The 26,669-nt window shown below is 47.8% G+C and overlaps 1 protein-coding gene across 6 annotated transcripts; it reads left to right on the top strand.

Moving 5' to 3' along the window:
* The first annotated feature begins 5 nt into the window (after positions 1 to 5).
* P2RX5 (purinergic receptor P2X 5) lies at positions 6 to 26,458 on the top strand. Of its 6 annotated transcripts, none has more exons than XM_041126595.1 (18): positions 6 to 160; positions 260 to 361; positions 818 to 913; positions 1,527 to 1,637; positions 2,088 to 4,439; positions 4,542 to 4,712; positions 6,398 to 6,572; positions 14,681 to 14,831; positions 18,037 to 18,156; positions 19,162 to 19,237; positions 19,595 to 19,691; positions 20,080 to 20,160; positions 20,968 to 21,106; positions 21,953 to 22,089; positions 22,376 to 22,469; positions 22,992 to 23,057; positions 23,381 to 23,463; positions 23,906 to 26,458. In XM_041126595.1, exons 7-18 carry the CDS (start codon positions 6,403 to 6,405, stop codon positions 23,979 to 23,981), a joined length of 1,290 nt encoding a protein of 429 aa, XP_040982529.1. In that variant the 5' UTR covers positions 6 to 160; positions 260 to 361; positions 818 to 913; positions 1,527 to 1,637; positions 2,088 to 4,439; positions 4,542 to 4,712; positions 6,398 to 6,402; the 3' UTR covers positions 23,982 to 26,458. The 6 variants fall into 6 exon arrangements, with proteins under 6 accessions (XP_040982529.1, XP_040982528.1, XP_040982530.1 ...); XM_041126594.1 differs by having other exon boundaries at positions 4,546 to 4,712; XM_041126596.1 differs by having other exon boundaries at positions 7 to 160; positions 2,088 to 4,712; positions 18,037 to 18,108.
* The last annotated feature ends 211 nt before the right edge of the window (positions 26,459 to 26,669 follow it).

The raw sequence follows: 26,669 nt of genomic DNA on the forward strand, positions 1-26,669 counted from the left end.
GCCACGCCCACGCCCCGCCCCCCACGCGGTTTTTGCGCGGGTCGGGCCGCGGTGGCAGCGCTCCGCTGTCAACGTCCCGTTGCAGGAGGCGACCGAGTGCGGGGTCAGCGATGAAGCGGTGCGGGATCTCCGGGACTATTCCGGCGGCACAGAATTAGAGGTGAGCGGCGTTGGCGCCGGCTGCTGCCGTGGGGAGAAACCCACGGGGCCACGGACACCCGTGGCTAGCCGGGGCCTGAGCCGTTCCGTTGCGTTGCAGGGCGTTCGGGGCGTGCGGTATCAGTACGTGGGCTGCTCTGTCCACACTGACAGGGACAACATCACCGTGACGGCAGAATTGTCTTTGAACAACTCGCACCAGGTATACGCAAGAGACCGCGCTCCCCTGCCGTGGTTTGCTAAAATCCGTTACCTGCCAGAGGTCCGGGGTGAGGGTTTCTTCTGCATCGCAGTGGAGATGTCGCTCTTCCACGTGTGATGCTGTTTTCTGACCCTGCAGAGCACGAGGGATGTTTTACTCATGGCAGTGTCTCCCAGGAGGCCCTTGGCACTTACAAGAGATGCTGGGGTCTTCTTCCTTCCTTCAGAAGTCGCTCCTTGTGAAATGACTCTTACAGTGCTGCAAGCTTTCATCACTCCAGACAATTTCTCCTGAGTGATAGTTACATATAAAGACATATATATGACACAGCTTGGTGGCAGCACTGTACAGGGTGGTTCTTAAAGTCTGAATAAGGGTTTGCTGTTGCAATCCATTTTTTTCTGGAAAGACTGAAAAGCAACTGATATTTTGTTCCTTGTATTTATTTTCCCACAGTTCTTAAAAAGCAGAACTGTTCTGCTGGTCCATGGAAAAATCACCTTCAACAGAGAACTATATCTGGGGCTGAAAGAAGAGAATCATAACGCTGAGGTATCAGAGCATCATGTAGGCAGCTTGGTCCTTTTCTTGGGGCAGGAACAAGTGGGAAATCCAGATGTTTTTGCTGAATCTAGAGAACCAGTCAAATTCCCAGAGTTAAAATCTGGACCTTTTGAAGCAAATATCTGTTCTGCCATTGAATTTAGTGAAATCAGGTTTGGACTATAGGATAAAAGCAGAGGGAGGATATTTGCTAGTGCATATCAGAAAAGTTTTTAGGGTTCTATATTGAACTCTATGTATCTGGCAGTTGTGGCTAACACAGAGGCCTCCTGTCCTCTCAAGGATTTCATCGTGAATATTCCTTCTTTTTCTCTAGTGAAGACATGCTCTTCTTTAATCTGAAGGATTGTTACTGGTGATTACTGTAATCACTGTAAACTTGTAAAAAAGACTCAGTAAATTCAACTCCCTTGACTAGGCTTGCAGTGAAAAAAAAAATTCATATTGTATTGCAGAGTACCTGCAGTGATAGGTGCATCTAGCATAGTTTCTATAAAGGTTGAACACTAGCTCAAGTTATATAGCTTTCTCAGTTAAAAGCTAACCAAGAAGAAATAATTGGGCTTCAGTATATGCTAAGTTGGCCTTGATTCTGTTCCAGATTACTCTTGTCTTCCTGAAAGACGAAGTGTTTGATCCCTTGCCTGTTATCATAGGAAGCTGTGTTGGTGGACTTCTCTTGCTGGCGTTCATTATTCTGCTCCTCTGGAAGGTGGGTATCTTTAATGCACACACAACAAACCAGAAATCTTTTTGTTAGATGTTTTAACTTTTTTCAAGATTTCTCTTAAGTATGAAAGCGATGTTTTCAAATGCGCACTGAAGGACATCTGCTGCTTACTGTTGTAAAACCTCAGTCTCACATTTTGAGCTATTCTGAGCATTGCAATATAACCTCTTAAGTCCTCTTTTCAAGTGCTTTGTAGAACATTTGAACGTTACAAAGTGTTTAGAGATGTTCTGAAGAGTTTTGAACAATGTAGGCCTTCGGGCTTACAGCTCTGCCAGAGTTCATACCTGGGTTGCATCCTGCATTCACTCATTCACTTATTGCAACCCTGAGAAGGAAAAACTTGACATTTTAATTTTAAATTGTTTTAAGAAAAGGCAAAAATTAATGCATATACAAAGACTTAATCAGTTCTTTTCATTCTTTCCCCAGTGTGGCTTTTTCAAAAGAAACTATAAAACTATGATGGAGCAAGAAGATACCTCCTAAAGACTGAGCTGGCCAAAGCAGAAAGCTCTGTATTCTTTCACCGTCTTTTTGGAAAAAAGAGAGAGTCTCTCTTTGCCAGTGTCAAAGTCTGGCTAAGATGCGAAATAATTTCTATTCCCTGGTAGAGTTATGGCACTCCAGATCTTGGGACTCTCCCAGGTTGCTGTTTGACCATAAAGGCCCAGCTCTTTTGGGCAATCCAGTTGCCTGCTTGTTTAATTCAAACTGACTGTTTATCATAGAGGGACTGCCTGGTGTTGATAAACTGGACTCCTCATGAGAAATTTTGCTTTAATGTAGATATGCTAGGAAAAATTAATCTTGGAGCCTGTTAGATTTATGTATTGGATTGCAGTCTTAGTTGCTGGGATGCTGAGTGGTTCTTAAATTGATTTTAGTACTGAGTAGCTTCAGAATAGATTGAAATAGAAATGGATTAGGGGAAGCTTCCCATCCTGCTATTGCTAATGAAAATGGAGAGACAAGCATTTTGCATATACATGTATATACATATATATATGTGTGTATATATATACACAAATTTGTGCATTTTAATACAGTAAAGTATGTCCCTTGATGTCTCTGGTTCTTGGAATCAGAAGCGTGTGTATGTGGCGATTAGTTTTTTGTACCTCACAATCTTATTTCTGATTTTCCATTTTCAGTTGCTTTCAAATGCTGATTTGGTCACAAATAAAAACTTGTATCATGGACCTCATTGCCAGTTCAGACAGACTCCTCCTATGTCAGGAAATATTTCTCCAAGTTAGTGTGGTTCATCACACGTGAATCGAGGGCAGAGCCAAGCAGCGAGCTGCAGTGTTGACCACAGCAGTGTTGCCATCCTCCCTGGTCCACGTGTGGTAGAAAGTAGTGTGAATCATGAGCAATCTCACTTTATCAGCTGCAGATTATCAGTAATTGCAGTTTACAGGGTTTGGGGAAAGAAGTGTGTAGCTGAGCCCAGTGGCTGGCTTTAGCCAGTGCCAGGTGTTTTCTTTCCTGAGCCATGAAATGATCTCAGGTCCCCTCAGGTGTTTGCTGTTTCCAAAGTAGAACAAGTACAGACACTCGGTACTCTTCCTCTCTTTGGCTTTCTCTGTCCCTAACTGTGTAGTTGTTTTATTTCTGTTGTGTTTGGCTAACTGTAAACCCCACAAATCTAATGTGTGTTTACACACAGCAGTAGATTAAACAAAGATTTTTCATTCAGACCCTTGGAAGGCAAAACAGTTCCTGTCTCCTTCGGCTTAACCAATACTGCCTGATGGAAAACTAAAGTTAACAAGCAAACTGTGGCCTTCATTGAAGTTTCCTTGTAAAATTCCAGTCTGGTACCCAGGTAGGGCTATTAATACATCTCTTCAAGGCTATTGCAGGGATCAGCTTCCTGACGGGATGGGCATCCTGCAGGCTGTAGAAGCCTGGGTATGTCCTAGCTCTAAATTTGGCTGCCAAACAGGCAGCAGTTAAAGGTGCTAAGCACACTGGCCTGCCTGCTTAGGACAAAAGTAAGAGGTACCACAGCAAGATACTGTTTGAGTAATAATAGGGTCCTCGTGTAACTTCCAACAGTACAAGAGAGAGGTGCAGAGATCTCGCAGTGGCATCCAGCTCAATCAGCAGCTGCAGCCATTCTTCTGGCTTGAATTTCTTTCTCTCTCTCCCTCCACCCCCCAGCTGGTTGTAGAGTTCCTTGGAGCTGCATACAGAGAGTGAGTCACTCCAAATCTGCTTACAAGTGCCAGGGATTGAGGAAATGAGACTTCCTAGGCGAGAGCTCAGAAAGGAAATGTGTGTCTGAACCAAAGAACCACCTGTGTCAGGTTTTTTGTCATAACAGGTCTGTACTATTTGGAAAGAAATGTGCTTTGCCTGGTCTGAATAGCTTTATTGTCACCCCCCCTTTGTGTAAATCCTCTTTTTTGTAGTGTTTTAAATTGAATCCTCTTTGAAAATAAATTCTTGCAAGAGAAGCTCGACTGTGTATTGCACTTGCTGGCTGAAGGTGGTTTGAGCATTTTGCTGTACACTTTCCCACGTAGCATAGCAAGTCTCTGAGGCTACTCTTGATCACTCAGTCTGGATTTTGGCAGAGCCATTACAAGCTGTTCTTTGCATGTCCCTGTGTGGAAGGACCTTTATGAGGAATTAAGTACGTGGAAAGCAGAATATGCTGGGCTGAGAGAGAGAATCCCTTTGAAGAGCTTCAGGAAAGAGGGTGGCTCCAGTCGACACAGTAGTGCACAGCAGTGTCTGAGGTGGTGGCTTTACAAGGAAGGCACTTTTTTGAAGGTTCCTTTTTTATTCACTTAACTCATTTATTTTTAAGTTTCAGGGCATGTTGTCTTTTCTTAAGGGAGGGAAATGTGTTGTCTGCTTTTTCCGCTGCTCTAGACAGGTCTTGCACTGAGTGATAGTGGTGCAGACAGCTGTCAGTGAAAGGACCGCAATATACCAGCAGCTGGGGTCTCGCTGCCCATCCTCCCTCCCAGACCTCCTCCATTTCACACGGAAGTCCTTCCTGTTCTGAAGCACCTGGAGATCTCTACAGTCAGATCATACTTGGTAAGTCTGGGCACAGAAAAGCTGCTTGTAGTTTTTTGATTACTTTCCTAAGGGAAGGACTGTTAATTGTAGAAGCTGTACTAAGAGTAAGGAGTTGCAAGGAGAGTTTTCTCTTCTCAAGGCTAAACAAACCCAGCTCCTTCAGCCAGTCTTGTTATTCTCCCTCTTTCTCTCCTTTTTTTCTAGTTTCTTCTCTGAATTAAGTTTCCCTCATTACTTGGATCCCTTTTGTTGTCCCTTACGGCTCTCAAGGAGGTCAGCTCTTGCAATGGGTGATACTATTTTCCTTTTAAGATGTTTTTTTCTTAAATGCACTACAGAGTTCTGTGACTTGTAATTTCCGATGAGTGCCATCCGACCATTTAATTCTTTGCAATTGCTATAGTAGATGCCAAACACATTTGCAGTAATTGGATGGCACTTAAGGGATTAGTCAAGACTGCCAAGACTCACAGTCATCCAAACCACAGCTGGGTTTTTGTGCTGTTTCCATGGAATCCTTGCTGTGTCTGCTTCTAAATTTATTTGCAATCTGCATTTTGAATAAAATCCCCTGTGCAAAACCCTTGTCAACATTTGTGGTCTTGCTGTGTGGCCCTGAGTTGATTGCACTCTGACAGTGGCACAGTTATGCCATCTCCCTGAATGACAGAAGATTTGCAAATGGCGCATTCAGAGTCATTAAACGTCTGACCCCAGCCAGGCTAACATGTTGGCAGGCTGTTTGGGGTCCAGGTGTCATGGGCAGAGAAGCTGCCACGGACACCCTAGAGGCCTCTGAGCTGTAGGGGTCATTCATGATCTTTGTGCATCACGCAAAGGTGGCAAGAGTGTCTGCAGACCCGCAGCTTCTTGGGGGAGGGAGGGTCTCTCTGCTCTTGAGTAGGAAATACAGACTAGTATGGATTGTGTCCTAAACTCTTTTCCATTCAGGTCTGTTCTCCCAACACTGCTCATTAGGCTGGAGGGACTTGTTATTCTACCTTTGTCTTGCTCTGTTGGGGAGAGATGACTCTCAGTGCTGCTGGTAGCCCAGGAGAGCAAGAACAGATGTTTGTTCTGTACCCATTGGTGCTGATCATCCGTCCCCATCAGCTGTCTTAGCTCTGAGTCCTGGCTTGGCTTCATCACTCCAGGTTTGGGCATTAGCTTCTGGTAGGTGAGCTTAGCCTGATAGATTTTGGCTATTTTTGTGGTGATCTGACCAAGGAGTAGGAGGTGTGAAGGTGGGTGGCGACTGGTGATGGACAAGAGCTGATGTATCTGAGATAGCTTTTTAATTGTATCCTTGAAGGGGAGGACAGGATGCGTTTTGCGATGCTATTTTAATCAGGGGTGATACCAGCTGCTTATGTCTTTCTCATATGCCAGGAAGATTCGCAAGCCCTGGGTTATAATTCCCTCAGCATGTTCAGAAGCTGACAGGTTCGTGTGTTGAACTGTGGGAGTGCGGTGGCCTGGTGGTTAGCAGGAGAAAGTGAAGTGGAAGTCTGCTGCTCAGGAAAGCTTATCAGGAAAAGGGCATAAGTAGTTCTTCATTATTAAGTGCAGGGTGCTGACGTAAGAGCATCAGATAGGAGCCACGAAGTGCTTTGCTGGGCTTGAGAGCCTGTTGGGGCAGCTTTATTTGGAGGCTAATTGGATTGCAGCTTAAAAGAGAAATTTCCTGTCTCTTGTTATAACAGGATGAATGAGCTGGAATGGAGCTGCGCTGCTGCAAGCAGGTTGCTCCGAGACTCTGCCAGCTTGGCTAAACCAAGTCCAGCATGTCTGTGCAGCACAGCTGGGACACATCAGCCTCTTGCCAGTGGTAACACGTAACTGGCTTAGAGCATCAGCAGCCTGCAGAGCTAAGGCAAGGTCAGGTGTTGCTCGTGAAACCTTTTCCTCTGGGAGTCAAGTCTGAGTAGCATGTATGTTTTCCCATGGCTGGAAAAAGTTACCAGTTGGTAATTCCAGGGAGGAAAGGGCAGAGGCCTCGGTCTAGACTTTCCAGCTGTTTACGTGACAAAGGTGAAGGAGGGGGATGAAGGTGTCTCTTCAGCATTTGCAGCAAGCAAGGTAAGCTCTGACGGAGCTATCAAGCCAGGACCAGTTTCATGTCTTTCCAGGTCAGGAATGATACATGTTGGCAAAGAAGTAAAAACCTGATCTGTCAGGTATATTCAAGAGCAGGGTTTCACCTTTAAGTCAGTGGTTAATGTGAATACACATTTTATTAAAACTGTTCAGCTTTCAGGCTTTGATTTAACATTCTCCTCTTATTCCCCAATGATGCTTTTATTGGCTGACTTTAGAAGGTGAAAACATTGCAATACAGCACTGCGTAATGCTGCTGTTCCAGCTATCATTGCACTCAATCTCTTAGCAATGTTTTATGTGCATTTTTATTTAATTTCTGTTATCTGATTCACTGCCAGCTCTCTCACAGAACAGGGCATGATGGATTAGTTTCATTAGACGTGCAGTATTTTTCTTTCCTCTCTGGCCCTCTTCCTCAAGCACTTTCACTTCTTGAACTGGGGGAGAGGAGTGGATAAACACTCCGGCTAATGATAACAAGACCTCCTGCACACTATAGGAGAGTCAAGACTTGGGGGAGTAACCTGGAATGCATTCAAAGGCTGAAAATGGCTCTCCTGGAAAAGATGAGCTGAATCAAAGAGAGAATATATTCTGGAACTTCAGCACACTTCCATTTCTTACTCCTACAGACAGGTTTGGATGGTGCTGTGGATAATGGCAGAAAGACTCTTTCCACAGATTCCCTTTCTAGGCAAAAAAAAAATCTGAATGTTTTTCTAATAGCTCCTGAAAGAAAGATTTCCTTCTCCGTTGTGGCTGGGTGTGCAGCGGTACTAGTTAGGAGGACAAATACTGAGGCTGATTTTTGTCAATTTTTCATTGGCAAGTGGCAACCTACTTCTTATTTACACCGCAAAGTCACAGCGAGGATTAAAATAGAAGCTGAATGGAGCATTTTTCACTGCAGGCTGCATACACGTTTCTTTGTTCTTGCATCCAAACCCATCGTCTTCAGAAAGCAGCTTATGCTTGATGTTACTGATTTCCATGTGTTTCCGTGTGCAGGAGCTGTGGTTTAAAAGCAGCTTCCTCTTCCAACCTGTTCAACTCTTCCCCTCAGGTTTTTTTTTAGATGTTGTCCTACAAGTATGACACTATGAGAAAAAAACACTAATGGAGGGAGCTGACCTCTGCCTTTTCCGCTGTTCATTCCCTTGCCAAAATAGTTTATCTCCTATTTACATCCTCTGCTCCTTGTCTCCTTTCTATTTCAGTAGCTGGTCTGGCGCCTATTTCTAAAGGATGATGCATCTGCATCACTCAGGCATTTGCTGCAGGAGCATTTCCAGTGCTTCAGAAATGTCTCAGCATCTTATGAGTCAGCCGTCATGCGTTTGGGAGCCAATGTTTTCTGTTGTACTTGATAGCTCGGTAAAGGGCGGAGTGGAGATCACTGAGAGAATTAATGCCTGGGGGTGTTTGTTTGGAACTGGAAGCGAACAAGACAAGTGCCTAAAACGGGCACCTCCAGCAGTCACTCGTGAATCACGTCTGTACTGGCCAGGGCTCTCTGCCATTGCCCAGAAAACGTGTGGTCTCTTTTGGGTGCAATTTAAAGACATTTTGGGGCTGATCTTGAAATGTTTCTGTGCTACAATACCATAGAGAGACAGATGTGACTTCACTATGTTTCAAATGGCGCTGTGTCAGGGCAGAGGTCTAAAGTTTAATTTCCACAGTCCCTTTACGTGGCATTTACAGGCTCGTGACCGGGCTGAGTTCAGCTCTGGGGCAGCTTAACACCAAAAATGCTACTGACAGGTGGAGGGAAATGTAGAAGAGGAGCAGTCTGGGCACAGAGGGATGTGTACCCTATGACTACGGGTGAATAATGAGAAGGCAGTCACCATGAGCAGTATGAGGAATTAAGTATAGGTGTAACATCAGGAATAAAAAAAGGGAGAGTTTCGCTACCGGAGGAGAAGTCATCCCTGTGAGAATTTCCAGACTGAGCAAATAGCCCTCATGGGAAAGGAGCAGAACTGTTTTTTTCCATGGGAAATTAAAAATGTTGGACTCGAGAAGGGAGATACCTTGCAGAAGAGATCCGGCCTCAGTCCCTTGAGAAGGACTGAGATACTACTGGGTTTTTTGTCTTTAACTGATGATGATTAAATTTAGTTAGGTTACTTACTTCCCCCCTGGGAATGAAACTGCTTATGTTTGAACAACCCACAGATACTTTGAGAAACACACCAGTAATCTTGATTCAAAGGCAAGGAAAAAAAATAAGGTTGTGAAAACTAGAAGGTGATAAGAACAGTATCTGTAAGAGCATGCCAGCAACGGTGTTTTCAGCACAAATCTAGCCTGTGCTGAGCAGTACTCAGAATATTCTGAGGTACATTTGATACACATTGAAGCTTTTTATTCAAAAACAACTATTGCAACTGTGCTTCTACTTGATGGCTCTAAAAAACCAAGAAAAGTATCAGTTTTACATCCTTTTTTTTATTTTAGTGATCAAACCTGGTTGACATCTTCAGGTCACAACTATAGCAGAAACACTTACCGCTCTAAGGAACATTTTTTCTAGCCTATGTAAATCCTTTCTCGCATTAATTGACCTAGAAAATAATTACAAAAATTCATAGCAGACCTGTGTCTGTGCCATTAAGTAAAACCAGGCCAGGAGGTAATGCACTGTTTAATTGCTAGCAAGTTTCTTGGTCTGATTTCAGCCTGTGCAGTCACCCGGACAGATGAGGAAGATGGGGATGGAGTGGGGAGGTCTCTAGACACCACCAAGGGCTGACTTGTCTCTGCTGATACTTCATTTGTCCATGAACCTGGGTGTCTTAGTGTAGCAGGAGCAATGGTAGAGGCAGTCCTGAGACGTGGGATATACTTGCTGTTCAGTCCTGTCCCTGGAGCAGTTCCAGCAGGGCCAGGGCAAGCAGATGGTGTTCTTGTGGGACCAGACCCATGATCAGAAATGATGGTTGGCTGTCACCCAGCAGCTCATGCTCGCAAAGCGTCTCATCTAGGAGCAGATTGGGCAGAAGATCAAGTGGTGGTTCCTTTAGGATGCTCCTGCCTCCATACAGGTCTGGTTCCTGGAGCTGGGTCAGTCTCCCTGTGCCCCAGCACTAACTACTTGGCTCTGGGGTCCGGGCAGTGGCGAAGGAAGATAGGCTGAGCCGACCTTTCTTCCTTACTCGTTTCTGGCTTCATGGACCACCGTGGTCTCCTCCTTCCCTGCAGGACTGCGTTTTCTTGGAGGGTTTCGTCTCCTTTGGTTCTTATATGTTTTAAGATATTTTTAGTTGTGCTTCGGACTTTCACACAGAGGATCTTTAAGACTGGAACTAGTGACAATGTGGTCTGTAGGCATCTGGTAAGGAGGGGTGGGTACAATGGCCAAATACTGTTTGAGGAAGAGAGAAACCGTGAAAAAGAGGGCTCCAGGTGGGGCTTGGGGAGCAGCCAACATGTTTTGTGAGATAAAGAGGGTCTGCCCGTGTGGGGTGTGCAGATAGGCAAAGGAGGGGTCACGGGCAGTGGGAGAGATGAGCAAGACCCAGCCCTTTGCTTGTGCTTGAGGCTGAAGGGTGGCTGCAAAATTTGGGAGCAGGGTTGGGGCTACCCCCGAGCCAGAGGGGCTGGGGTGGCCTTTCCCACCTCTTGGGCCCCGGGGCTGAGCGGACGGGGGTGCACGGGAGCGGGGGGCTCGCTCCCTCGGCAGCCTGCCCGTCATCGCAGGAGCCCCTCGTGAAAGAGCCCCGCGCAGAAGCGATCGCCGGCCGGGGGGCTGGAGCTGGGGAACGCAGCAGCTGCCGGGTTAAAAGGAGGCCACGGGCAGATTTCTGTTCTAGTTTTGCAGTTGCTGGAGAAAGGTTTCTTTCGCTTTGCAGAAGGAAACTCTAGGGATGGCTGTGGGGTGAGGGACGAAATGAGGTATTTTGAGGATAGCGTTTCGTTCGTTATTACGCTGTTTGTGAGTCTCTTGTGATTTGGAGCTACCTTGTCACATATTCATTAAAAATCTGATGCATCTATTTAAATTTGATACGGAATTTAAGGAGGATGAAGGATAAAATTTTCATAAAACCTGAGGTCTTGAGAATCATTCTGCCTGGGAAGAGAGTTGCATAGGGCAGAGTTGTGTGTGCTGGAGCAGATTACCTCGCTGTGCTGCCCGCTGCCTCCATAGTGTGACCCACTCTCTTGACCTGTGTTCAGGCGTGTATCACAGTTGCACTGTAATACACTGTAATCTCAAGAGCCTTCCCGGTCCTGACAGAGCCCCGTGAGCTAATTGGGTGCTCACGTGTGAGCTAATTGGGTGCTCATGCGTGAATGCCGTAAACCCTGCACTTCATGCCTGATACACCACCTCGTGTCTGATTAGACTCTCTCTAATAGATTCAGCCTAGGGGCAGTCCACATCCCGTCCTCCCATCAGTGCACACCTATGGGATCCTCCCAGAAAAAGCACGCTTCAGTTTGGATCCCAGCTTGCTGCTGGATCTCCTCTTGATGAGGTACATTAGCTCTTTTAGCCAGGCTGCTGGAAGGTCCTGGCTTACGTCATTTTCCACCTCAGAGCTCATTCTGTTTCCCCCTTAGCCAGGAGACGGTGACCACCCTTCTTGGTTAAAGTAATGGTCATTTCATGTCCTTGTATATGCACGTGCCTCTGTTGGACTTGGAGTCACCTCTTACAGTACTGGTTAATAAACAACTCTTATCTCAGTGACAGTTAAACTATTCCTCTCCCTTTGGTATTTTATCAGACGCTATGTTCTGTATGTTTGCCTAGCTCAGCACTCTACTGTACATTTTAGTGAGATGTGATGGTGATTGATCCATTAACCACATGCAGAATTTATTTATTAGTTTCTTAAGCTGGGTTTTTGGTGGGAGGATGTAGCAGCCAGGCAGGTATTTTGGATGACTGGTAAGGACCCAAGTTCTCGTTGCTCATGTAAACGCTTAAGAAATTAAAAACTTAACCAGGTGCTTTGCCATCATGTAGAGGCTGCAGAAAGGCTTTAATACTTAACAGTGAGAGACTATAGCTCTGTCACCTTGGATGCTGTAATGCGGCTTCACGCTATAACATGTTTCATTATAAACATTTTGTGACTGTGGGGGAGAGAATGAAGCCTGGGGGCAAAACTGAGACGGGGGCTTCCCCAGAGGATGAATTAGCTGGAAAGCAGCTAAGGAAGGATCTCGTGTTAGTGCAGCTGCCGGTTTCTGACCCGAGAGCTGCTGCCGGCGAGCAGCTGACGGGAGGGAGGAGATCAGCCTTTCGCTCTGAAGGGGTTGGTGTGTCAGGTTTCCATGCAGAGCACGTGTGGATAATGCGAGCTGCAAACGCCGCTGCCTGCTCCAGCCACCGGTACAGAGCGAGCCGGGAGCATGGGGCAGGTGGCTTGGAAGGGTTTATTTCTATCGCTTTTTGATTATAAAACAGAGAAATACGTCATTGCCAAGAACAAGAAGGTGGGGATTCTCTATCGAGTGGTGCAGCTCTCCATCCTGGCTTACCTGGTGGGGTAAGGATCACCCTGCATTTCACATACTGCTGCGGTTGCGTTCGCTTGCTGTGGTGTGATGAAAATTAGTGTAGGATACTCTGCATACAGTGACAGCTTGCTATGCCTTATGATTTTAATGCAGATAGCTACGCTTGTTTATACAGCTGGATTTTTTTAATGTCTAATAGATTATATCTGATTTTTCACCTGCTAGGGATCGCTAGATTCAGCTCTACCTTCCAGATTAACATTAGGTTAAAAATAGATCAAATGGCACTATGGCTTTGTACTGCATTATTTACGCCTTTATTTCTGTATTCGGTGGGAATGGTGCCAAACCTTAACACCTGACTCATTAGAAACAATAGCATTTATGGCCGTGGTTGCTGAGCCCTGGGACAAACCTGGGTTGTCTGCATGACGGTGTGACTTGCTCAAGTCTAAATGGGAGGGAACCAAGCACAAAGTGGCAGATTTCTTTGCTGGAGTGGGCTGCAGCAGCCAGGATCGTGGAGGTTGAAGGCAGCGTGAGTCGACTGCCTTGCATTTATTTCAGAGCAGGGTGAGTTGGCATGGAGATAGCTAGAGCACCTCTCAGAAAAGGCCCAGTTCTGCAAGAAGCTGGTCACACTGACATGTAACGAATGCAGCAATACTCCTTGCAGCTTGCAGGCTCAGACCTGGAATTCTCTCGCCTATGTGATGCCTCTGCCATTGCTTCCTGAGTTTCTGAGGCTTTGCAGAACGTGATTCATAGGTCTTTACCCTCACTGTCTGTGCTTATGAGTCCCTTCACCTTTCTCACACCTCGTGTTTTCACTGATTAAATATAGCAGAGTAATTTTTACGTGCTGGCTTTATTTATAGAAAGGTGTACAGTTCCAGAGCCTGCTTTAGTTAGCAGGGCAGAGATGAAGTCTCAGCAGTCTGGCATGTATTAGCTGCTAAAGGAGGAATCCTGTAGATAACATTGTTGAGGACACATCCTCCGTCCAAGAGGGATATAGCGTGTCCAGTGACCGTGAGTGTTCAGAGACCGTCTGTGCCATACAGGCTTTTCTCTTCCCTAGGCAGTTATTGCCTTCTGCAAACCTTTGGCACGGTCACTGCCGGTGCCTGCAGTGACTCCTTTGTGGCTGGGGGCTTATAGTGTATCGCAGAGGTGGTTAGCGTTAGTCTGATGTCTGACGGCTTGATTACGTACCCGTACCTGTTCAGGGGCTGGCTCGGGGGTCGTGATCATCAACACCTCTGGATCCTTTCTTGCATGTAGCTGCCATTTCTTCCCTGATTTGCTGTGGAAACTGTAAGGGTCTGCTTTTGAGCCCTCCTGGAAGGGAAAAACAGGGTTCTTGGGGAAAACAGGAAAGTAGGAGACTTCACAGGGGTGGAGAATGTTATTATTCAGGTTTGTCACAAGTAGCAGGTGAAGGGCAGCATATGTCAGTGCTGCTCAGCCCCAGAGATGGCTGCTTTCCCTTTCTGCATGCAGCAGTGCACTCCAGGTCAGTGCACTGCAAAGGGGAGCTGTGCCAGCAAATGCAGCCTGTGTCCCTCTCCCAAAACCTGCCCTGGCACCCTTAACTTTTTCAGGGGTCTGGGTGATTTGTTGTCTTGGCAGGTGACTTTGGCAGTATTGTGGAGAAGCTGGAGGCATTTCATTTAGTCCAAAGAAGTTTTCACCCTATGATATGGAGCTCTTGGTGCTTCCAGTGGGAAGAAGTAAGCAAAACCTTTTCCTGGAGTGCTTAGCGAGGCAGCAGCTCTTCCAGGTGTGCTAGTGAGAAGCCTGAAGCCCAGTGCAAAGGCCAGGGTGCAGTCAGGTTGTTCCCATCACCCTGGCTTACAAAAGATCCTGTATCCAGCTGAGAATATTCCCTACAGATTTCTGTTAGTGAGACGCAGTTCACCTGCTGGAATTGCAGGTCCCCAGCCATGATCTGTTGCTGGACTGGTAGCCTACTGGCAGGCTGCTAAAATGGGAGTGAGTCATGTATTGTGAAACAAACCACTCTCTTCACCGCAACTTGCAAAAGCTTATATTATTTTTCATCTTGAGGAAGACAGAGCCCTGCCTTCCCCTCCTTCCATGGAGGTTGCTGAGTGTAGCACAGGACAGGGAGGTGGGAGGCTTTGTTTTTTTACCCTGTGACAAGTTACTACACCTTTCGCTGCATGTGGGGTCTTGGTCCTGACTTTTCCTCCGGTGCTGTAGATATGCACAGCTTGTGTCAAAGAGTTTATTCTAAATTTGTAGTGGTGCTTGCAGAGGGTTTGGTGCCATTGGCATGTTTTGGTTTGCCCTTGAATGGTGTTTGGCCTTGGTGTAAATCTTCTCTGGCTTACTTGTTCCCTGACCCCACTTGCTAATGCTGCTGCTTGCTGTTTTCTTTGCAGGTGGGTGTTTGTTGTCAAGAAAGGCTATCAGGACACAGACACATCCCTCCAGAGCTCTGTCATCACCAAGCTGAAAGGAGTAGCTTTCACCAACACCTCGGAGCTGGGGGAGAGGCTGTGGGATGTTGCAGACTACGTCATCCCTCCACAGGTTGGCATCACCCCACTGCTATTGTCTCTGCCATTCAGCTAGAAAGACATCTTGCAGCGTGGTTGCTGGTGGAAAGGCTGAAGTGATGTATCCGGGTCTTTCCCGTGAATAAGCAGGAGGTGGGCTACAAGAAAGCAATGCTATGCTTCTCTTAGGTCTTTCCAGCAAATGTCAAAGCAGTCTTGTCTCTCTCACAAAGGTCTGTGATACTTGGCAAGCAGAACTTTGCAAGCAGAAGTCCCTTGGACTTCAGTGGGACTGCTCAGCTGAGCAAAGTGTCTGCTTGCCTCCATTCCTGGGCTAGAGCAGGCATGCATGGGGCAGCCCAGAGCGGGTGGGAGATGGAAAGAAAATGTGGCGCAATTTGAGTGATGAGGGTTGCTTGAAATGTCTCTGGCTAAACCTGCCTTGCTGCTTCCTTGACTTGGACAAAGTGAGATGCATAGCTGATGCTTAAGGGGAAAAGATGGCAGCAGATGTGGCCAGGCACCGCGTTGGAAGTTGCCCATCTGTGCTTGCCAGGGCTGTTTGTGCTTTCCCTGCTAGCGTCCACCATGTGCATGGAAAGGTATGAGGGGAAGATCGGGATGCTGTGCAGACACGGGGAAGAAAGCTACGAACTGAACAGTTTACTTGTCTGTACATAAGAATAAAACTTCACCTTCCTTCTGCTGCAGCCCACGTTTACTCAAACCTATGGATCTGTGCTTCGTACCTCTGCCAATTTCAATGTAAAGCCTCAGTCTCAGCGTGACATTTGCTGTGCAGCAGGAAGGCCAGGCAGCGTGCTTGTGGTGCCTCTTGTTCAAGCTGTGTGGAAGCCCTGGGATGCTTAGAAGGTGGCTGGTGTGCACATCCAGAAATGAAATGGTGATGCCGACTAGTATTTTAACTCGTCAGATGTTTCTCCTGTGACTCAATGGTCTTGTTACTGCGTGTTGGCTTATTGGGAGGCGTTGTAGTGTGGTGTGCTGAGTAAAGATAGCCAGCTCTGCCTCTGGGCTGGTGTACTCTGCAACGCAGATGTCTGGGCTATGGCATCATGAAGGCAAACATGACTGTGGAGCCAGGCTTCAATATTGAATCCAGCATTACTGCAGTCTGCCCCAGCATACGTCAGCCTCCAGCAACCCCAGTGATGTTAGACCCTGGGCTCACAGTGAAACTCAGCAACTTCTGTGGGCTGTGAGTGCAAACATAGACATCTCACGAGCTTTCCTGTTCCACGTGCTGATTAATGTTTGTCTGCCGAATGTCTCGGGTCATCCAGGAGATGTGTCCTGGATGGGTTTTTAGGAGTATCTGAATGCCTGCTACCAGTGCATTAAGTGACCTGCATCTGCTAACTACTGCATAATCTCTCATTTCACTTTGGAGGGAGAGTCCCTCGCTGTCCTGCTGGATCTGGGTGGGCTGGTTTGTACTGGAGAGATCCAGGTAGCAGAGCAGGAGGCAGTGAGGGCTGGGAGAAACCCCATCTCCTCCACAGAGCAGTGGGCAGCTCTCCTGACCCCACAAGCGCAGCTGCTGACCGACGTGTCCCTCCTGCTGAGGACAGACATACCTGTGTCCCAAAGCGCTGGTGGGATGTGGGGTAAACCCACCCCACGCAAAGCACCGCGAGGGAAGGAGAGCGAGCCAGGTGAGTGTGAGAGCGCTGAGTTCTGCTCTCATGAATGGAAACCTGAGATCTCTGATTTTTATGTGCAACAGGCAGGGCTGTGTGTTGGAAGGAGTTTTCTGAGAGACTCTGGAATAAACAGCAGGCACTCAGCTTACTGAAATTCATCCCTGAGGGCCTTCAGACAGGGTGAACCAGTGCCACTTTGGGGTTAAGCTTAATGCAGAGCAGGGATTCACCTGGCAAATCCTTCACTTGTCATTTTCTTGGGCTTGTTCTCCGACAGGTTTGCAGAAAAATCTTGTTCCCTGTTGTGGTTCAGAGCAGCCTTGAGGGGTTGGGGGTCCAGAGTTTGCTCCTGATGAGGTATTTTATCACCAGGTGCTCGCTTACACAAGCCACCAGTTATGGGTGGCAGGGCTTGACACACTGCTGGTTCTGGTCGTGGGTGAGGGTTTTTCATCCGAGATGCTCGGGGCTGCCCCGCCTCACGCCAGGACCGTAGGCTGGCTCTGATGGTTATGTGTGTCCCCTCGGCATGACGAGGGACAGGCTCCCCAGTGCCGGGGGCTCTCAGGAGAGAACCCGTGTTTCTGTAGCTGCCGCCTGGTGTTGACCCTCCTCCCTTCCCCACGTGCGCACAGTATGGAGCAGAAATGGTAGAAGCACATGGTTTATTTCGGCATTCATTTCACTTCTGAGTGGCCAACCAGCCTCCATCTGCAGTGCCGTGGTAAGCTGCTTTCTCTCCCCTCTTGCTGACTGTACAACTGTCTTCAGGGTTGTTTTTTCCTGTGGTTTCCTTTGGTGGTTGGTTGTTAAGGGGAAACCATTCAGGGGAAAACTTAACTGTTTTAACTTTTTGCTGAATGTGGGGAAGGGACCAAATAGAGGCTGTAAATGTGCAAAGATGGGAAGGCTCCAGGACAGGAGTCAGCTGTGCATATTGTGGCTTTGCCTAAATACAGAGGAAACACAACGCTGCCAGAAATAAGGATTTTGGGGATGAAAATGCAGTCAAGTCTCTCCTTGCATGTCTCAGGCATCCCAATGGCTCGATAAAGGGATCTGTATTCTCTCTATTAATTACAGCCATGCTAGAAGTTCTGTGTTTTTATCACATGTCCACAGTGTCGCACTAAATCTGCTCCTGCGCTGTGCCCTGCTGCCTTGCTCTGTGAGCTCAGGCTTGTAACAGCACAGCTGGGGCAGCCAGCCTGACCCTGGCTGAGAACAAACACCCACGGCTCTGCAATGGGACAGGGCCTTTGATCCCTGATCAGGCACTCTGTCCTTATGGAAAAGGAGGACAAGTGCTTGCCGAGCAGCCAGCGAGTCAAGGCTCAGCCGTCCTGCTCACCAAATTAACGCAGTCTCTGAAGCAGAACCCCTTAAGCCATAGAGACTCGCCGACCTCATCCAAACAAATATCCAGGCAAAGGGTGCTGTTGTATGTCAGCCTGAAAAGCATCAGGAGAGAGGGAGGTGTTACTGTTCTGCAGAGAACTGCATCCTCCTCGTAACAGGTACTTAAAGAGTAAAACAGTTTTTCTAACTCTTCCTGCCTTACTTTGTTTATTCTAGGGTGAAAACGTCTTCTTTGTCATGACGAATCTGATTGTGACTCCAAACCAGAGGCAAGCCACATGTCCTGAGGTAGGAAGAACTGAGCCCCTTGGCCCCCAGACCCCTACAAAACTGGGGGTAAGAACTGGCAGACGACATCTGGGGAGCAACGAACACAGGAAGGATGAAAGGCGAATGTTTTTTTTCTGTAGTGTAATATCTCAGTTGGGAAAATAGGACTGGTTACTACAAACCTGGGAGGTTCAGCTGTCATAGTTTCTAGGGGCACTGATCATGTAGAGTCTTGCTGACCTTAGTTGAAGGTGTTGGACATCTGCCCAGCTGGAGATGAGACCAGAGCAGTCATTGCTCGGAGTCAGAAAAGGCCATGGAAAAACAACTTGGAGGTGACTCAGTCTAGTTACGGGTAGAGGAGACTTTCTAAGAGCCCCATCCTGGGAAGAGCTGAACATTCAGGCTTTCGTTACCTTCAGGACGTGGAAGGGTGCGTAGTACCTTCCAGAATCTGCCTTACAGGCCAGAGGCGTGAGGTCTTTCTGTGTCATGTTGAAATGTCCTCTGTGGAGACGTGGTTCAGAATGGGCTGGAGCCTGGGGGAGGAGGACGCTGACCGTCCAGGGAGTGTTGTCTCCATGTAGCAGAGATTTATTTTCCATATCACAAGCAAAGAGGTAGCCGAGGCTGAGAGCACAGCTTGCTTGTTCAGGACGCGGCTGTCCTCTAGTGGCTGCATTAACCCGGCATGCAGCCCAGAGAAGGAAGGGTGATTTGGGGCTCAGAGAGCTTGTAGCTTAAATCAAAGGTAGGGTTGTCTCTTAAGGTGAAGTACTGTGGCTTCCAGCCTGGTTTTGGCGAGTGCTAGGTGATGTCTGGGTTTTTCCACAGCCTGTCCCTCTCCAGGTTGAGCAGAGCCCCAGAGCAGGATGTCATAGCTGAACCGTGGTGTTGCCGGTGGTGTGATGCTGTTGAGCTATTTGCGTGACCTACAGTTACCACTTCAGCTGCACGTTTTTAGTGTTCACCATCCTATAGAGAATTCACCCCAGATCAGCAGCGCTTTCTTACCCCTTTAAGTCTCGTGTCGTGCCACAGGTCTCACTTCTGTCCTCTTCCACTTTGCAGAGTGTCAGCATTCCCGATGCCCTGTGTTACAAGGACGGGGACTGCCTGGCAGGGGAAGCAGTGGTGGCTGGCAATGGTAAGGCAAGGGTCCCTCCTCCTGGGCTGTGTCTGGCAGAGTCATGTTCCTCCAGAGGCATCAGCCTGGTTACAACCCCAGAGAGCTCCGATTACAGAGAGTGGCAAGGACTTTCTTTTCTTTACTGTCTTCTATTAAGATTGCTGCCTTGCTTACGGCTCCGTGGTGGCTGGGCCAGAGCACGCTGGGCTGCTCAGAGAAGCAACAAGAGAGCGGTTGTTCCAGCTGAGAGGCCCTTTCACAGCAGGGAGGAGGGCTTAGGGTAGCAGTGAAAACCACCTGATTTTTGTGTGCCCTGTAGGCAAAGAGAGGAGGTGGCTGCTCTCTGTGACCTTTTCTGTGATGTCTGTGCCGCAGGGGTTAAGACTGGCCGTTGTTCGAAAGACAGGGACAGCATCAGAGGGACTTGTGAGATACTGGCCTGGTGCCCAGTGGAGAAAAGATCCAAGCCCAAGTACGTGGCCATCTTATGCTGTTTCCAAGCTTGAGCTGCTTGGCTTCTGTGTCACTCAGGGCAGTTTCTGGGTTCTCTCTGCTTGGATGCTTGCTTGAATGTTGGCTGTTGCGGTGCAGGAGGGAGCTCTGCATGGCCCCCCCCGGCAGGACCGGCCCTCTGCTCCCCCCTCCTTAGCTCACTGGCTCTCCCAGGGCTGTTTTCAGCTCTCAGGGCTTCCCTCAACCTGCACGCTCCTCACCAACTCCCTCCTGGCAGCGTGGGGAAAGTGGCACGGCTGGCCTAGCACCATGGGATGAAACCTACCTGTTTCTAAAATGGCAAATTCAAGTTTTAGCACGTGAGCAGGGTGCAAATGTAAAACAGATAACAAACCCTTCTCTTCCAGGAAACCACTTCTCGCCAGTGCAGAAAACTTCACTGTTTACATCAAGAACTCGATCCGGTTCCCCAAGTTTAAGTTCTCCAAGTGAGTGCAGGTGCTCGGAGATCCCTCTGTCCTCTCCATCACAAAACCAATAACCTCAGTTTGCTCCACTGTCCTCCTGCCTGAGGGTTGGGGTGGGGAGGCTGATATTCCCTCTTCTAAGGTGCAGGGAGAAGCCTTTGGCTTCAGGCTGTGCGGGAACAAGGAAATAGTGAGGGCTTGGAGCTTCTAGAGAGCAACCGGGATAAGGCTGTCCTTCACCAGATGAGGTCTGCGATGGGTCCTACAGCATGGGATGCACCAGAGCTCCTCAGGCAGATGGATCTGTCTGCCAGCCAGTGCGTAGTGAGGTTCCTGAGCTGTTTCTGCTCCCAGATGTTCCTCCTCTTCTGTAGAAATGAAGGTGCCTGGACAAGGCTGGGAAAATGCAAATTTAAAAATATTTGTTTGCATTTGCTGCTACAATATGAACAAAATGAAGAAGTGTAGAACGGAGTGCGTTCTTGCTATTCTCCCAGGCTCAGCTAGAAATTTCTAGCACCTTTATTTTTTTCCTTCCTTGAGAAAACCAGGTGGCCCTGGACCACTCCGGCAACCTGTTCCACGTGAATCCTTTCTTGAGCCCAGATTCAGCTGGCCTAGTCCCTTTCTGGCCTGGAGGTCATTTTTGCTTTCCCTGGGCCAGCAGTGGAGAGGCTCGCAGGGTGACAAGGCTGGTGGCGAGGTGCCATTTCTGTTGTGCATGAGGGGTGTTGGAAAAGTCTCTTGTCTCTGCAGTCTTGGTGGCGTAGGCTTGTGCAAGCAAGCAGAGAGGGAGACAAGTTGGGTTTCCCTCTTCCCTACGTGCAGGATGAATGTGCTGGCAACCGACGATGAGTCCTACCTGAAGACCTGCCGCTACAGCACGGAGCATCCCTACTGCCCCATCTTCCTCCTGGGGAACATCGTCCGATGGGCTGGGAGCGACTTCCAGGAAATGGCCTTGGAGGTAGGAGTGCCCCTCGGGCTCGTGTGGCTTCCCAGCTGGCCGTACCACTCGCTGGGTGGCCCTGAGGAGAGCCGCTGGTGAGCCGGGATCTGCCTCCTGTCCAGGGTGCAGTGGAGAGATGCTGGTTCTTAAAATCACGCCGGTCCCATTTATCCTGTCCCCAGGGAATGAGAGGCAGGGCGATGTAGGTCCTCTGGAAGAGAGGGTCGGGTCAGTTATCTGTTATTCAGGGCTACCCGAACCGCTGCTCTGCCAGCAGGGTTTCTTTGTTTAATTTCAACATGACTACACCATCAGTTTAAACCCAGAACTCTGGAACGCCAGTGGGGCTCCTCTGCTCAGAGAATGCCCCGGGAGGCTTCCCCCGTGGGAAACGGACGCGTTTCTGCATGGAGTCGTGGGGCTGCAGCGCCAAAGAAGGCTGGGACCCAGTGTGTGTAGCCTGGGGGGGGAGATGGAGCCAGTCTGAGGCATCCCGGGAAGCACAGGGTGAGAAGAGTGCAGGCTTTGTGCTGGCTTCTGCACTTGTGAACCTCATCCCTGCATAAAAGAGCCTCTTCTCTACTGAATTATGTTACAGCCACTTAAATTCATTAAATCAGTGTCCTGGGATGAGAATCTTCCTAGGATACCAGCACAGGGAAAGCTAGGGTTGTGTGTAGAGTAACGTGATTAATATCATAAGCGTGAACTGAGCCCATCCAGAATTGCGTGTGCTCATGTCTGTGACCAGAAGTGCAGCTATTCTTGTCCCCGGGGAAAACTTGCCCAAGGATCTGACAAATTTGAAGACACATTAATTGAACTAAGCTTAAAAAACTCACACTGTCTCTCTCTTTCATTAAGGGTGGTGTGATAGGAATTCAGATTGAATGGAACTGTGATCTTGATAAAGCCCCTTCTGAATGTAATCCTCACTATTCTTTTAGCCGGCTGGATAACAAGTTTGCAGAAAAGTCCATCTCTTCTGGGTACAACTTCAGGTAAGTAAAGAGGAGAATACGATGCAGTACCGCGGTTGGGCTGAGCTGGTTTGACTCGCAGGTGTTGGAGGTTGGCAGTGAAGTAGTACCCGACCGTGCCAGGCACTGCCCCAGCCAAGCACGCTGCTTTGCAGAGCAGGGGAGGGAGGGACTCATGCTCATGGCAAGCTAAAGCTGTTTTTGATAGAGGAATAGGTCTGTTTGAAGAGATAGGTGAACTCAGATGGGTTCTTGTGTGGGGCGGGGTGCAGATGATGGAGTTAAAATCAGCATCATTGTATTCCAGGTTTGCCAAATATTACCGGGATGCTGAGGGGGTCGACTACCGGACGCTCATTAAAGCGTATGGAATCCGCTTTGATGTGATGGTGAATGGCAAGGTGAGGTCCCAGGCGAGAATATTTCAGAGCCTGGAGAGAAAAAGGTGGGGGACATTTCTCAGTGGGAAGGCACCTCTGGGATGAGAACAGCCTCTCTGGCTTGTCGTAGGAAAGGGCTCTTGCCATTCATCCGTGTGGAGCTAACCCTACATAAGAAAGGAGATGACCGAGAGTGCGGATGATTCTGCATCTCTTTTACCTAAAAACAGGCTCCTGTAAAGTCTGACAGAAGGAAATACGCCCCAGAGTCTTGCTTTCCATGCATATGCACCGCAGAAAAAAGAAAACTAATCCAGGGGTGACGCAAGCTCAGAAACGCAGCCAGGGACAGTTGGATCTGAGACACACACAGACCTTTAGCCTCCAAGATTGTTCACTGCAAATCTTCCATGGTCGTGCCTGCTTGTTACTAACAAAACACACCCACAGGCACTAGTAGCTTCCCCTGTGTAACACCGCACCCTTAAATTTGTTTCTTGGGTTGTTCTTTCACCAAGTACTTCATGACCTTTTTTCTTTCAGGCAGGGAAATTTAACATCATTCCCACCATTATCAATATCGGTTCGGGGCTTGCTCTCATGGGAGCGGTAAGTGAATGTATTTTCTTAAAGTAACATATTAGGACCCAGATCCCTCATTTAGGTGGTACGAGGATAAAATGGGACGGTTGGTTTATATTTTCTCCAGCAGAGTTTTTGCTACTCTGACTGCTCAGTCAGGTGCGTGTCTGTGTCCTGTCTTAAAGGCATTTGTTAACATACCTTGTAGTCTAAATGCCCCTAAAATTACATGGAGTATGAAGGAAAATACAGCTCCCACAAGTTATTCTTCTTCCATGCTCATTGCTAATTAGATCAGAACACTTCCTCTTCTACTCTCAAGATGAAACACAAGTTCTTTCTCTTTGCAGGGAGCTTTCTTTTGTGACCTGGTGCTGCTGTATCTGATTAAAAAGAGTAACTTCTATCGAGGCAAAAAGTATGAGGAAGTAAAGTAAGTGGGCTTGGCTTTTGTGTTTAAACATAATGGCTTTATTGTTATGACTAATAGAAATAGAAGGAGATATGGGAACACAGTAACCATTAATGGCAAAGGCGAATTCCAGGAAAATATATTCCTCCAAATGAGTTTAGCTGTTACTCCCTCCCTCCGCAATTCATTGCTGCAGTTAGCTGGGGAGCAAAGGAAGGTGCTGTGTCATGGGTGGACTATAAATGGCCTTGTACTGTCGGTCCATAATGAGTGGGGACGGAATTGGGCCAGCTCCAAGAGCTCCAGAGCCTCATGAAATTGAGAATTGGGCTTTAGCTGTACAGAGGGCGACGGCCTTTGTGGTAAGGTGTGACAGGCCTGGCTGGGAACCTCTTGCCCACACTGCTTTCTGAAACAAAAATAGCCTGCTTGCCTTGTCTGTCACTTCTGCTTGTTTCCTCAGGTCCAGTTCCAGGAAATCGTTATCTAGCCCTACGCTGAATGGGAATCAGAGCCCTGACCAGCTCGGTGGGCTCTAGGCACGACGATGGGTCTGCCAGCTGGACTCGTGTTCCAGGAAAACCACGCAGGTGTGAAATCACACCCAGACTGGGAGGTGGAGACACCCCAGATCAGGTCTACTGTCTATTATTGGGATTTCCAGAGGGAAAAAAAAAGTCCTTTAAAGAACACCCTTCTTTCCCTGAGATGTTCTCTGGTATCCTGAGCTTGCAACAGTGTGTCGTCATTATGGATTTATAAAAGGATTTTTATAAAAGGAAAAAGAAGGCACCAAACAAAAGTTTTTGTATCTGTTGATAAATATATCTGTACCTACGTCAGTAGCCAGTGTTATCCTGTGGCTGTGCTTTGCTTCCATGTGCGAAAGAGCAGTGATGTGAAACACCACTGGCACTTTGAGGAGGGCTGAGGCCCTGATTCAACCCGTCTCCTGCTCCACTGGCTTGCGGCCACCGCTTCCAACTCTCGCTTGTGTTACACCCAAGATTAGATGTAAAGCAGCAGGACCGCTCTTGTCGGGAAGTGCAATGAAATGCAGCATTTCAGCAGCTCTCTGAGCCCGGGGGAAAGGGACTTGTTATCCTACAACGCCCGTGCTGACTGGGCCTGTGTCACAGTGGGGGCAATTACCCTTACTGCAGCGTGTGAGTAAGCATTAGGGCCAGAAACGGTGCTCAACCAGGAAAAGCCTTCGCAACAGCTGCAACAAGGTGCTCTGCTCGTCTCAGGAACAGCAGGAGAAGGTCCTGCGCAGCTCTGAATTGGGGAATCAGTGCAGCCACGGCTGGGTCCCAGCTACCTCACCGCTACCCACCGTCTCCATTTGTAGTTGGCCCAGAGAACCGACGTTTCAGAGCACGGACCAGGTAACAGCAGGCAGAGGAGTATTTTGAGGCAAGGCAGGGATAGATGGTTTTGTGGTTCATAGCGGAGGGGTGGGGAAAGGGGGTTAGCGCACTGGAAAGCAACATGGCACTGGGAATATCTGCACAGGGATGGTCTTAGGTTCCCCCTCCTTTGTTCAGTGGCTGGTGTCATTTGCTCAGGATTGTCCTTTCTGCATCACTTACCGGTGGCTCGTGGTGGGGAGAGATCTGACTTAACGCTTCTGCCGGTTTTCGTAGTACCCTGAACTGTACTGCAGAGACTGAAAAGGGGGGGCTCTATCAGGTGAAACGGACTTTGCCGGGTTCTTCCAAATACACCAACAGGAGGAAAATGTAGCAGACAGATGTCCACTACTTCAACACTCTGGTAACTTCCAAGAAATACAAGTGCTTCTTTGTTTCTCAACAGAGAAATAAGGCTCACTGCAGCCCATTTTGTGAATTTATGATCATGTGGGGATGTAACTAATCTCAGAAGAGTGCTCATGGAATATCACTGTTTAAAGTTTGCATTTGCTTGAGCTGTCAGGAACCGACCCACCAGCCCCTGAAGACACTAGGTGAATAAATATTCCTGCCTCATTTAAAGCTTCCACAGCGTGGCTTGGTACAAACTGATCGGTGTTCTGTAAATGCCAACGGGTCATCATTGATGAGGAGTCACCATGCTAAAGACTACGTGTTTCTGTGCACTCTTTGAGTATCGAGATTTAAAGGGCTCCTGCTGCAGCGTCCTTATGTACTGCTAGGACAGCTGTGGAGAGGGCGGTGGTACAGAGAGCTGCTGTGATTGCGTGTTACACACAAATGGAAAAGGCAAGCTGCACTCACCTCTGCTTTAACTTCTTTAAGGTGGTACAGGTTGGGTCTAAATTAAAACTCACCTCTGTTAGCAGTGGCAAACTCCAAATCCAGTCACCGATAGCAAACCCCACCCAGTCTAGTCCACTCCCTCTGCTTCTGTTCAGATGCAAGTAATTATCAAGTCAAACATTTAGCTAGAATGGAATTACACAGTGGACTTAAAATAATTTAGGATAAGCTGTGTACCTCTGATGCTATAATCGCATCCAAAGCTGCCTCTTCATGCCAGAAGTCTCTCCTCCAGGCAACCATGAGTTAACGTGTGTATAACTGACAGGCTGCGCTAGTCAGGCCCATTAGAACTACCATGCCAATACAACAGCACAGGGTTCTGACTGTCAGAGCTTAATTCTGTTTGAATAATTTCTAGATGGTGAAACACATGGTGAACCCCACATGTGGCATCAGGCCAAGGCACAACTCACAGAGACCAAGTAGCTCATTGTAATACATAAAGCTGACTGTGCTCTACTGAAACCAATGTTTCAACTTGACAAAACAACATCTTCTTGTTAGGTGACCAAAGCGATTTCCTGAATTTAAGTCTTCAGGGGCTTCAGGCCCCCAAAAGTCCCTAGAATATTTCCCATTTTTATACCCTCTGTTTAACACAATTCCCACAACCATTGCTGTTGATAAAACATAACCAGATTCCTTCTCAGGAGCTTGTTTCTTTGATTATTTTTTTTTTTTTTCCTCCTTGTATTTAACGTACAGCAATAAAATTTGTCACTTTAGGGCAATGCTCTCCAAGACTCTTCTGTACAGCGTGTTTTTTTAGGTTGCACACACCGCCATCTCTTTGTGATACATACTTACGCTAAGCAAGTTAATTAAACACTAAGTTTGTGCAAGCACGTCTATAGCAAAGATATTACCTGTACAGCAGGTGACCAAATTTTCCTTTCTGTTCCTGCCAGGGACACATGGAACCACAACACTGCGCTGCTCAAT

Source organism: Aquila chrysaetos, chromosome 10, assembly GCF_900496995.4.
Source record: "Aquila chrysaetos chrysaetos chromosome 10, bAquChr1.4, whole genome shotgun sequence".
In the NCBI taxonomy this organism is placed as follows: Eukaryota; Metazoa; Chordata; class Aves; order Accipitriformes; family Accipitridae; genus Aquila; species Aquila chrysaetos.